Genomic DNA, 13,104 nt, shown 5'->3' on the forward strand with positions numbered 1-13,104 from the left:
GGAAAGATGGCTGAGACTGGCTTTTTGTTTGCCTTTTTTGCCTTACTTTTTGTGTGTGTCAAATGACTTTGACCCCAGACTAAAACGCAGGTGTGTCTATTTGATACAGCTTGCTCAACCTTTGACATGATTGATTTCACTGTTAATTATTTATGCATGACAAAAAAAAACACACACAAAACAACCACTTACAGGAAAGACCTCTCCATCTGCAGGACCCTTGCTGGCTGAGAAATGCAGTACAAATCCAATATTGCAATAGCAGCAAGAGAGAAGCTAAGATTGAAAGCACAGAGCACACTCTGTGTTTTACTGCAAACCATGATAGTGCCACAGTTTGTGAAGACCCCCAAGCAGGTTGCTACTGCTTGTTGCCATGCTGCTCATCTCTGTTTTACTCCTTCTTTCCACACACATCTTAGTGGTGATCATGCCTTCTCCTTAATTAGCTGAAAGATGTTAGGTTAAAATCACAGCAGGGACCAAGGAGGCAGAGTTTCCTATATGTTAACATACTGTTCAAAGAGAATTGAAAAGCATAATCATGTTTTCCACATCATTTGTACCATGGCTTAACAAGAGGGAGGGCTAACATGCAAAATTCACAATGACAACCACTGCTTGTTTTCCGCCTCCTTGCAGCTTGAGGCATAATGGGTCTGTGGATCAGTGGGAATGTCACCCTGTAGCACCGCCTGTGTCCTCTTTCCACAGTTTTGTGCCTTCTTCATTGCTGAGTGTAATAGCCACGGCTGTCTGCTGAGCTGTTTTTTAAATCCCAAAGCATTTAACCCTAACAATGTTCTAAGACACTGGAAGTGGGTTTTATCACACTTGAAAATGAAGGCTCACTAAGTGTCCATCATGAGCTTTCAAGTGCAATGCATCCTTTGTAGGATTCGTAACACCAATGAAAGTTTGTAACCTCTTGCCCCGTAAATAAAACCCATACAGTTTCACCAAAGGTGATTTTTTTTTTTTAATGTAAATGGATGCTTTCTGCCCAAATTAAAACTCTAACACATACTGGAGATGAAAGGCCCTCCGTGGAAAAGGTTAGATGGGAGCAAGAAGTTTTTATACTGGTCAAAAACAATTTATCTTTCTCCTTTTCTGAAAAGATCTTTTCATTCCCTGCTTCATAACTCATATTTCCTTCTGCAGAAGAATGCAATTGTCTCATTCAAAGGTAAGAGGGGGTCTCCCACAGATTTTAATGGTGAAGAGCATAAGGTGGCAAACACATCATAAAGTTTACAAATAACAAACCCCACGGAATATTTTCAGATGTTTACTTAAAACTGACTCTGTTGCATCATAATTTCTGTTACTAATACAGTTGTTTTCTGGTAGTGAAGCTGGTATCTGTAAAGTCATGGACGTAAAAAATTCACCTTGTCAAGCTTATTCTCTGTTTTTGCCTTTTGATTTACTAAAAAGTAATGCCTCATAATGGCTTGGTCCAAACTAGGTAAAGGTATATCTATACTGAAAGCTCTATTTCTAGGGTCCTGTATGGCAGTGGTTGCAGTATCAAGTAGACAATGAAAGAAAAAAACACCATCTCCATCTCATCTCCATTGGACTTCAAGATAACACACATACAAATTCATTTTCAAACTAGAAACTCAATGTATTTTGAAGAAAAACCGAGATTCTCATCATCTCAATATGTCAAATAGTACCAAATTTACAGAGAATTGCAACAGCTTAAAGCTTTATAACTTCTGCTTATTTTTGATACAACATGCTTCTGACCCTGAGAGCTTTTCTCAAGCTCCTAACAACTATCTGTTGTTAAGGAAGACAGAAATGGCACAAAAGTCTTCACACCTGAAGTACCTGGCAATAATTCTTCATAATCCCTTATTTTCACAAATGTCTGAGGCCAAATGGACATTGATTTGCTGCCTGTTAACCTGTTTTTCTTTTAATCTATTGTGATATCCTTTCCTTGCTGGTTAGGAGTATTTACGTAAGTGGTGCTGCGGGAGCTATGAAATGGGATTGAAAAGCTAGCAAATTGCATCTTAAAAGATCTTTAAAAAATATACCCTGTATCTGAAAGCCACTTGAATGGGTAACATTTGAGGCTATTCCTCTTGCTGAGATTTTTCAGGTGCTGATAAAACATTTTAGGGGTGATAGATGAGCCACAGGGCAAGCACGTACATTGAGATAAGACTATTTAAAGCTCTAAAAACTAATAGCTGGACAATCGTTTCACTAATAGACCTGTTATTTCCTGCCTCTAGTAGGATAATTTTAGAAAGAGACAGGCAATGTAACAGGTAATCAGGAAATCGTATCAGAACATCTCCCCATATTCCTCACTGTCATGCTGAAATGTATAATTTGGTTCCCACATACTTTGAGACAGCCAGTGAAGCAAGAAATAAAACACCCATCTCCCTTCCCCATGCCACCTCTCTGCTTTACTTGACGTATTCAAAAACGGCTCTTTACAGGGCTGATCCTAAAAAGTGAATTAGACTTAGAAGGCCAGCTTGTGCAAGACCTTGTTACAAGAGTACATAGAGTAACTCTTACAGATCATGACTTTTGTAGTAATAACATCAGGCCACAGCCAGGAACAGGTGTGAGTCCCACTGGTTTCCCATACAGAAGCAGAACCAGACGCCAGGAGCCTTGCATGAGGCAGTACAGACAGCGTCAGCAATAGTGGTAATATTTGAATGGAATAGATGGCCAGTGTCACACATTCACCAGAAAACTGTGCTTTCTGGTTGCCATATGGGATTTCACTTTGTTCATTTACCATTGTGTTTTCCATGTTGGCTTAACAAGACAATTGTAGACAATGAATCCAAACCTCTGGAGCAAAATTGACACCAGTCATCCCCTCTCATTGAGGATGGTTATTTACCAGAAAATTAATATCCATGAACCTGACAGGACATGAGTTGTTCAGAAAGAAAAGAAAGAAAGAAAGAAGGAAATGGTGCATGGAAATATATACCACAACCTCGGAAAAAGAAGCAACATTACCTTTGATCCAACATACACCAGTTCAAATTGAGTATTCCCAGTCTGTACAAACAATTCTTTCCCAGAAGTCACTGACATGGAAAAAAGAGATCTGTCGAGAGTCCTTGCTTCTGTATAACTGCAGTGTGATCCTGAAAATTGTTTGCTAAGTAAGTTCTCATTGCTGTAGGAGATCATGGCCTTAATAAACATTAATTAAATTAGGATCATTTCTTTACCTACTTACATTTGAGGTGGATACTTTCACATACAATCAACAGATTCCTACCGTGCGTAAGTTACAGTAAGACATAATTAATGCTGCAGCATGACCTACTGGACACTTTCAACAGATGAAAAAGGAATGGGACAGCAAGAAGACAATTAATTAAATATATGTGCATACATACTGCTCTCTCTCTTCCTATATATAGATGCATACTTCTTACCCTGAAATTTCAATGTGGATTCTTGCATATTTGCATTATTTCTTGGCAAAACCATTACTCTTCATCTTGGCTGAAAGATCCAGTGCTCAGTTCCTCTGAAAATCAAGCAATTGCATTTTGCATGTGGCCTCAGAGCTTCGCACGAGCAAAACACTTCAGCCTACCCTACACATTGCCCCAGCCAGCAGAGAAGTCCCACCGGAAGAGAAGGGGACCAATAATACGTTTTGGTGTTTTACTACAAACTTTCAAAACTGCCATGTTTAAATGCACATTTTTCATTTTAAATCTTACTTGAGCAAAATGACTTGCAGCTTCTCACACCACACAGTTGCTTGAGCTCTGGTAGCATTACACAGCACGGTTTCTCCTAGGTACGTGATTTTACAGGAGGCGACCAAAATAGTTATTGTTTCCTACACCCCAAAAGAGGCCAAAAATGGAGAGGCAGCATATAAAGTAGCAAGTTAAGCCTCTGCAAGATAAGCAACAACTAGGGTGTTTAAGAAGAGGTATTCTCCAAATAGAGGCAGTTATTTTTCTCAAATATTCTTTCCCAGTTATTTAGTACCTATCAAAAATTTTGGCCATGACAGATATTCACATTGCACTGTACAAACGCCAGAATTTTCACAGAAGAGCAAAAGCTATGGAACAAACTTAGTGAAATGACACCTTTTTAAAATGTTTTTATTCATAACAGTATTACACGGTGTGTTACAGAAATTAATGGAAAATTTCTAAAAATTTGTTTTTTTTTTTGTTGTTGCTGAATGCATTATACATAAAGTTAAAAATAATGTGTCCGTATGTGTTAACAAATGGTCATTATCTGAGGTAAAGTTAAAGTAGGCTTAGAAATGTACTGCAACAGTCATTTTATCTTTCTCATCTTTATTAAAAAAATATGTGTCAGAATGCAGAAATAAAAATGAATGAAAACCACGGAGTAAACATTTTTGCAAAGAAGGTGCCCAGTACGTTATTAGATGAAAGGTTTCATCAGACACTTGGATGACTACGATCTATCAAAATATCTTTTCATGACAGGTAAAGATCAAGAATCTACGGGGGATGACAACAAGATGGCTGGTGGGATTCCCTGGTTTTTAAATTTAAAGTGACGAATTTAGTGCTAGTGAAGGATGAGGGATTAAGCAATTGCACAAGCTGGATATTTTAGTTATCTACAATACTGGTACAGTGCAGAGGCCTTACAATCCTCTCAAATCAGCATCTCAATCATGACAAAGACGATCTAATTGTATGACACGACAATTCAAAATTTAGTTTTATTTAGTAACATTGGCAAAGGTAAGACAGTGGTCCATGGGGATGGTCCAGCTGTCTCTCCCAAAACACTAAAATCCCAGCCTCCTTCCCTCTGCACCTATTTGTTGCAAGGACTATGTAAATGATCTGCTTCCTACAAATATGGTGTCAATGGATCCTCTGAGACATAAATCTCTTCTTTTCCTTTCAACATTTTACCCCATAACTGGAAATGCGCTGACTAGACTAAACCTCAAATGTCTGTAGTGAATCAAAACTGTCTTCGTGGTTCCGTATGTAGGACAAAACTGAAAGGAGCCACTGAAGAAGGTAGCACCACTGTGCAAACTAGGAAAATATACTTAATGCAATGTCCTTCAGAAACATTTTTACCTCTGCTTTTAATCCCAAAACACTCAACTCACCAAGTTTTAATTCAGTGTCTCTGGTTATAAAACTGACCTTTCTTCTGATGGGAAAATAACATCTGCTACAAAACTGCTTGCACATGTCTAAGAAATAAGCATCAAACAACTGTGGATGGGGATAAAAGTTCTCTTCTCTGCAGGTTCGTTAGGTCTATTCATAGCTAATTTTTCATTCACATACATTCTGTAACGCACATTTCTCTAATTTCTCTAATTCAAAATAAAAGATTGGAATCATGTGGTGAGATTTGGTTGTACATATCCACAATTGCCACCCCGGGTATTCTGCCTTCTAAACCATTTTTAGCTTATAATAGAGATGAAAGAAAGTAAAATATTTATAACTCCAGGCCTATTTTAATCATGACAAAAATGCAAATCCTAATGTGTCAATTTAAAAACAAAATCTGCACAATAACCCTAAAAACAGATTAATCATTTAATTTCTTTAACCTTTTTTGTTTTTCTATTTTTTTCTTTTTTTTCTATTTTTTTCCTTTTTTTCTTTTTTTTTTTTTTCTTTTTAGTGTTAAACCACTAAATTCAATATACTGTAACTGCATAGGAACATCAGGAAAACACATTTGACCTGTATAACAATTCTCTGTAGGGCAAAAATATATAGATTCTTTATGAAAATCATGTGCTAAACATATGAACCCAAACACTGCACTTTTGCTTCATAAATGTAAAAAAACGGAAGTTTTAAATTCTTTCATTCTATGTGTAAACAGTTTGATGACTTCTATGCAGAGGTTCTGGAATCGTAAAGGAATGCCAATGAAATGAGATTTCTCATACGTGGAGTATGCCTGTGTGAAAAAGCTAGATCATAAAATGTGTTCCCATTAATTTCACTAGTTGCTGACAAGCTGACTGCTTTTGGCAATGCACTTGAGCTTCAGCCCATTATCGTAAGCATGTGAAAAAACGTATGTGATGTGAGAACCACAAACTAGGTTTGCCACACCTCCCAAGCACTGCAACTTGCTACCTTCTCTACTGTGTAATGGCATTAGTAAAAGAATTTTCATAACATTTATATTTACAAAAAAACTGGCAATTTTCATTTGAACTCCTTAAAGCCTTTTCCCCTTTAACATTTAAAGAGTTTAACAGTAAGATTTTTTTCAAGTTATAAAATAAAAATCCCATTTGATTTTTCTGATGTACAAAAAGTGATAAAGATGAACGATTTGATCACAGAATCAGTTCGTTATTCCAAAATCCATGCCACCGTTGTCCCATTTGTAAAGTCCTTTTCATCCAACTTCCTAAACCAGAATCATACCAGTATTATTTGGCAAATGATTTTTTTTCATCAAAAATGGCACACAGAGAAGAAAACACTTGTCTGCATAGCATTACAGCAGCAAGATATCGAAGAAATAAAAATATTCCTTTTCTGTACTTTGTTTAGAGTTTCCTAGGAAATAGTGAATCTTTCATCTCTTCCATCAGTGGGACTTGATGTCCTTCCTTCTACCCACAACATGAGTATTCAAACAGAAAAGCAGCATTTCTTCCTCATGATGCGCTAGAACTTAAAGGTACATTTGGCAACATTTTCAGTCAGGATGGATAAACAACCGAGTTTTATTCTGTGGTTTCAAGTTAGGAATCGTTTTCGCAGGAGGTGTTTTGCTGTTAGATCTGTCACTCATACAAAACTACAGAATAAGAAATACAAAAAAAATGACACTGCCAGTATTTTGTTGTTGTTGTTGTTTAAATATGCCTACACAAGGGAAAAAAAAATAAGTCAGGATCAGCCTGATGTAAATGATGATGAAAAACATGTCACCGTGACATAAAAAGTGCCGACTTGTGCCCAAAAGGCTGTTGAATGATAATGCCACTGCTACATACAGATTCTGCTTTTTGCTCAAAAGAAAAGGAATGTCTGATACTCAGTAAATTTCAGATGCTCGTTATTTATATGTGGCATACAGAAGATAACAAATGTAAGAAGACCGAGGAGCAAGATTTCCTAGTCTGGATACCCATGACTTGTGGGGACACGGCTGGACTCTTGGTGTGATAAGCAGGGAGTTTTTATTTTGTGCTGCCATAGGAATCTGCCATTGGTTTCCAAAAATCATCAGGAACACTCGCAGAGCCAGTCCAGGAGGGCAATCATCTATCCTTGCCAGCCAAAATCAATCGGAAAAAAGCATGAAAGCCAAAGGCCTGCCAGGTTGGTGGGTTTCATTTGAGTCTCGGAGCACCACAAGCCTGTAACAATGCTATTTCTTAGGTCTGTTGATCTGGGCGTAGAGAGGTTCTGCTTCCTGGGGATGATAAAAATAAAATAAGCAGAGATGTCTCCAGACATTTTTAGAACATCTGCTTGAGAACAGCAATACCTCGTGAGTCAAAACCCAAAGGAAGTGTTTGTTTTCTGTGCTGCTTTGAGTGATCATGGCACCCCAGTTGGATTGTGAAGGAAATGTGACATTATTTCAGAAAAGGCATGCTTACAATCAATTTCCTCTTCCATATTGGCTGTGCACCGATCCTCAGGAGGTATTGCTGGGCATAAACATACGAAGAAATGAAATGATATTTATATGACTAGATGATTTGAAGTTTACGGGCCAGAAATGTAGCTGGCATAAAAGGCTGTAACTTGCATCAGGCTGAGAATCCCACCCCAAGAGCGCAACAACAGCACTTAGCTGTGGGTTTTACACAACTCATGCAGAAAAAAAAAAACACACTTGCAAGCAGAAACCGCTGCTGAAAGCTGAACTAATGAAGCTGTGATGGGATTAAAATAACAGTATTTTCAGAGATGTGGTGTGAGTTTCCTATGAAGAATGAGGAAAGCTAGCTCCGTGCAGTTTGATTAGGAGGCTGTGTAGCCATTAGTACAATCATTAAAGCTGGGAGGAAAGCATGTCAATTTTCTAACAGATATTTTCTTGGGAATTTCCTGGATGTGGGAAGCGGGGGGGAAAGCTGCCATGTCTTTAATGCTCCTTCATAGCTGACACTCTGAGTTTTCTTAATGCTATGCTCGTCTTGGCTGCAACGTGAAGCAAACCATCCATGGGCCTCGGAATCCACCCGACTTCATTCCCAGAAACTAATTTATTAAACTAAGAATGACATCTAAAAAAAGAACAAGACAGGCAGAAAGGCTAATTAATGCCATACTGCATTAACTCTCCGCAGCTTGATAAATATTCAAATACCACGCCATTGAATTTCACCAAGCTAGAACCAACTCACGTTACAGCAGCGTCAGCAGAAGCTGGCTTCAAGCAAAAGAACTGAAGGCTGGCAAATCACCGGGCACTGCGGACCCAGAAATGTCCGGCGAGAGCTGACACTGGATTTTAATCACTGCTTTTAGAGATGGTGCTGCTGATCAGAAAACCAGCCCCACAGGGGCTGCAGGTACTTGGTGTGGGGGTGCCTGGGCAGAGGTGCAGGCAGTGTCCCAGCCTGCCTCACAAAGCAGCTCTTGGTGAATGAAGCAGCACCGTGAGCCTCCTTCCAAAATATGGCCTGCTCCCTATGTGCCAAGGAAAGCTGTATCTCTTACCTTATCAAAGAACCACATTTCTGGAGCCTGTGGAGACTCCTCATCCCTATCTCCTACCCACAAGAAGCCCTGAGTACACCACAAGCATTAGAAGAGGATGAGAGAAATCTCTCAGAATGATTAAATAAAGGCTGCGGAAATTATCCACAGCGAGAAGCAAATACATGTGGTGACCTTGAGAAACCAAAGGTAATCAGAAGAGATGAGTGAGAGTAAATAACTGCATCTCACATACTGTGTGCTGACTCTACCTACGCCAATTTTCATGTACTGCAGACGTGAGGCTGGCAGAATGATCTATCACAGCTAGTTCAGAGAAAATCTGAACTAATTAATGTGGGAAACCGACACACACCAGGCCATTCTTCAGGCATTTGCTGAACCTGAGGTGATTGCGACAGGAAGCAAAAAGGAAGGAGGGGAAGAAAAAGGGAGGGAGGGAGAAGATCACTTTGGAACAAAGGATGTCGATATTTTGAGTGCCTTAGGGAATATAAAAGCCTTTAAAAATGTTGAATGTGCTTGTTAGAGCTCTCTTCCAATATCTATAAGACACGCAGAGACACTGAGGTAACAGGTGTCCTAAGGTGTCACTGAACCTGGCATCACTGGAAGAGAAGGGAGAGTTCATCATCAGTCATCAGCACTTCCAACAACTCATGAGGGAGAGTTTTCAGGCAGAAAATTCGAACTTTTATTCATACCCAATATGAACATACACTGCATGTGGCAAAGATATGCCTTTCTCAACAATCTGAATAACTTTTCTTCACGCAGATCAGAGCATTCTGAATGAAAAGTGCACTCTTACATCTTCCTCTAGGTGATTTCCCCCTTCAGATGCATAAATGAGAAATCGATTGCTGTAATTTTGTGCAATCTTCTCAGCTTTTTTTTTTTTTAGTCAGTGGGTGGGACTTATTTTCTAATATTATTTTGAGATAATTCAACAGCGCCTCTTGACTATAGCTCAACACTGTAAATAGCATCTGTAAAGAACATACAGTGATACTCAGGAGAGCAAAAGAGAGCAGTAAAGGACAAAAAAGCAGCAAAAGGAGAGTTCAGTACTGTTGACTTCACAGATCCCTTCTCTCACAATGCCAGGCAGGGGAGTTTTCAGCAGGAGTATTTTGCTAGGCCTTGGAAGCAGAAATAACCCCACTTCTTTTTACGTACTCCACTTAAAAGTCACAGGAAATACCATTACAAGGCAGGAGAGCCTAACTGTTGGCACAGCATCAGACCTATCTCACTGACATGTTCTGCCTTCTACTTCTACCACTGCATTAGAAACAGATTCAGAGGGAAGCAATGAAAGAATCGGTCATTGTCAGAAAAAAAAAAGGGGGGGCGAACAAATAAAATAGCGTACAAAGCTTCCAATTCACAAAAATCCCTTGAATCTTAAAGTGTTCTCCTTTCTATACGGTTGGCCCAAAAGCTCTTCTGACGTGCTTTCATCAGCCTGCAGAGATAAACCAAGACCACAACTGGCAGCTTCATTTTTTGCTGCTATATCCTACTTGAAGGGTTCTATCAACTTTGGGGGTATGTAATTTCTCATAGATGTTTAAAAAGTAAATGTTTTCCTTTATGTTTGGAAGCAGCTATCAAAGTAGTGTTTAGCTACACCTTCACATACTAATGTGGCTCTTTATGCTGAACAGCAGCCTTTAAATTACAAGATATTGCAGGAAAAGGATATGAAATCACAGATCAGATACCTGACTGAAGAGGCAGGTTGCAGGAGGGGACCAGAAAAGTCTAAATATACATGTGTTAAGTTAAACATCTAAATATTTAGGAATCTAAAAGTATGTTGTGCAATGCTGAGTTATGAACTCTCTTGGAATTCACTGAAAGAAATGCTGAAGAGAAAATTTTCCCTTTGTATGTTACATTTATGCATTCCAGAGATACTTCCTGTTTAAAATCTGTTAATTCTTCCCATTTTCAGGAACACTTTGCGCGACAAACAACACTGTAGCAAAGAGTATGGATTTTGGGGATAGTACACTACTGCATGAGATAACTAGGGTGCTAATGGTTTTGATAACACTACCCTCAATTTAAAGGCATCAACATCTGCTCCCCAGCAGTACTAGTCATTGGAGAACACCTCCACCAGATTCAGCACTACTTGGGCTTGTGCAGGTGAGCTCACTCACAAAACATAACACAGGACTTGGTTAGGAAGCAACTATTTTTACACTGGCAGTCCTTTCATCATTGCAAGGCACCCTGCTATGTGCAAAGCTTCTGGCAAGATGTACTGAGTTGTAGAGGTGAGGCCCACATAGATTTCTTTGCCCTTTACAATAGATTCTCAGCACCAGTTTTATTCCTGGCTGACTGATCAGAAAGGTTAGGCTCAAATGATAGAGTTTCATGAAATAAGTGTGCTGGAACACCAGTCAAAATGAGAATCTTGTGCTGGGGATGCAAGTGAAGGGAACCGGGAGTGCAATGTATCTTCTCTATTGCATTCTGATGCAATAAAATAGGACAGAGTAAACTTCGCAAGCAGTATTTAAATTAAATATCTTTGGTGGAAACACGTGTAATTCCTATTCACCCATTAACAGCCTGTGGGTTCTCTTTGTTTGTTTGTATTACAGTTAGCCTCTATTAGCTGCATGAATATAACAACCTTCTTGTTAAGGATTGTGACTGAAGGGTGCCCCTATTCTTACTGCAAACCTGCCCAGGAATATCTCTTAGTTTCATACACCTAGTTTGATTGCTAGCATTTTACAAGTCTTTGTCATTTTAGTATCAGTATGGATGCGATACAACCACAACCTGAAAGAACAATGAGAACTACTTACATTGATGAACTCTACTAAATCTTGGTTGTGGAATAATAATGAGTTGCAGCATAGAAACACGCCTGTTATTTCTGGGCTGCTTTCCTAAGAAAACAGGAGCCATTAAATTATGCTTTCTGTCTATGTAACTGCCAATTTTCCTTAATAACTTTTCAACCCAATAGCCAATTTGAAGCAAATTGTTCAGAAGTCTCAAAGATACTAAATTACCGCAAGTGTCCTGAAAATCTGTTGTTGTGCAGAAGACAGGGAACTTTTAAACGACCTCATTACAGAGAAAGCTAGGAGAGCTCGTGCCCTAATTGAATTGCTGGATTTCCAATCAGCAAGTGCATGGCTGTAGACAAGCCACGTAGTTTGTTGTCTCTTGTTCAGAGGAAGAAGTTGGAGAAATGGAAAGGGAACTGGCTACTTCAGGTAAGCTTGCAGACACTGGAAGAGCTGTGAAACCTGTGTATGAGCTAGTCATATTAAAACAGACAGAAGGGGAAAGTGAGGGGATTGTGGCAGTGAGAGGCAGGCAAATCTGTAGGATGCCTCTGCTCACAGAGCAGCCTGGATTTCTCTGTTTCTTATTCCTTCAGATTCCCTAGGAAATACAATGATGAACAAATAAGCAGGAAAACGGGGCCTGAAATGACAACTTGGGGATCTCTCTGGAAGGAAGCAGTAAACTGTGATCCCTTTCCAAGTACATAACCCTGTCAACTTCTCTCTAAAGTCCATAACCCTGCTCAGTGCTGTTTCTTTAGTTTGAGAGCAACAGCACTAGGGCCTACAGTAAGAACAGGTCACCTAAAATCATTATGAATTTCTCTTTGGACTCTGTTCAGTTCCTATTGAGACGGATGAATGACAGTAACAGATCCTGCAAAGACAGTCTTCAACGTTTGAGCCCACTCCTCTGATTCCTCACAGAAAGGGGCCAGAAAGTAACAGCAGGTTGCAGAATCAGCTTCATATGCCCTACTGAGGCTCACAAAATCCTCAGACTAAGCCAGTGCTTTGTCCTTAAGTTGCTATTTTCTGTCAACTTCACAGTAACAGCCCAGATAAAGACTTTTAAGTAGTCCGTTCTGGAGCTGACTAAAATGATTAGGAACATTCATCACAAAGAATGGCACAGGCTCCGAGATGGAAGATGGCAGCAGGCCACCAAAGTACCACCAAAAGCTGATAGACAAATATTCAAAGGAACTGTTGCTCTCCTGACAGTGCTGATAGCATCATGAAGGGTGTGACATATTTTGAGGGCTTTTAATTGTCTGCACACATTTCACAGAACAACTAAACAACTTTCTGAGGAAGATATGCTCTAGCCACAAATGTTTTGAAGGCTTCCTGAAAATCTCTCATGAATGACTGCCAGTGCAAGTCTTGAGCTGGGCAGCATATCAATAGAGCTGTATTTCTTCCAGCATTTTAAATGACTTTTATTGGATTAATTGTGGTACCAAATACCCCCTTTATTTGCTTTCAGAATTTTCACCCTGTTGCTAATTTGCCTTCAAGAACCAGTTTGTATGATCCATAAGGAGTTAGACCACATTTCTGATAACCAGTCCCAGTGTTCAGGGCTTATGATA

The 13,104-nt window shown here is 39.3% G+C and overlaps 1 protein-coding gene across 18 annotated transcripts in view; it reads right to left on the reverse strand.

The window, feature by feature from the left end:
- Positions 1-4,093: 4,093 nt before the first annotated feature.
- The window catches only part of DAB1 (DAB adaptor protein 1), a 417,778-nt gene continuing 408,767 nt past the window's right edge, over positions 4,094-13,104 (reverse strand). For 15 of the 18 annotated variants that reach the window (XM_040565211.1, XM_040565215.1, XM_040565209.1 and 12 more), the window contains one exon: positions 4,096-7,428. Coding sequence is in view for 1 of the 18 variants with exons in the window: in XM_040565219.1 (XP_040421153.1) it covers positions 7,384-7,428 (45 nt within the window). In the remaining 17 variants the exon portion in view is untranslated. Of the gene's footprint in view, positions 7,429-7,503; positions 7,670-13,104 lie in introns of all 18 variants that reach the window. The other 3 variants (XR_005821955.1, XR_005821956.1, XM_040565219.1) reach the window with 3 other exon arrangements.

Source organism: Cygnus olor, chromosome 8, assembly GCF_009769625.2.
Source record: "Cygnus olor isolate bCygOlo1 chromosome 8, bCygOlo1.pri.v2, whole genome shotgun sequence".
Classification (NCBI taxonomy): domain Eukaryota; kingdom Metazoa; phylum Chordata; class Aves; order Anseriformes; family Anatidae; genus Cygnus; species Cygnus olor.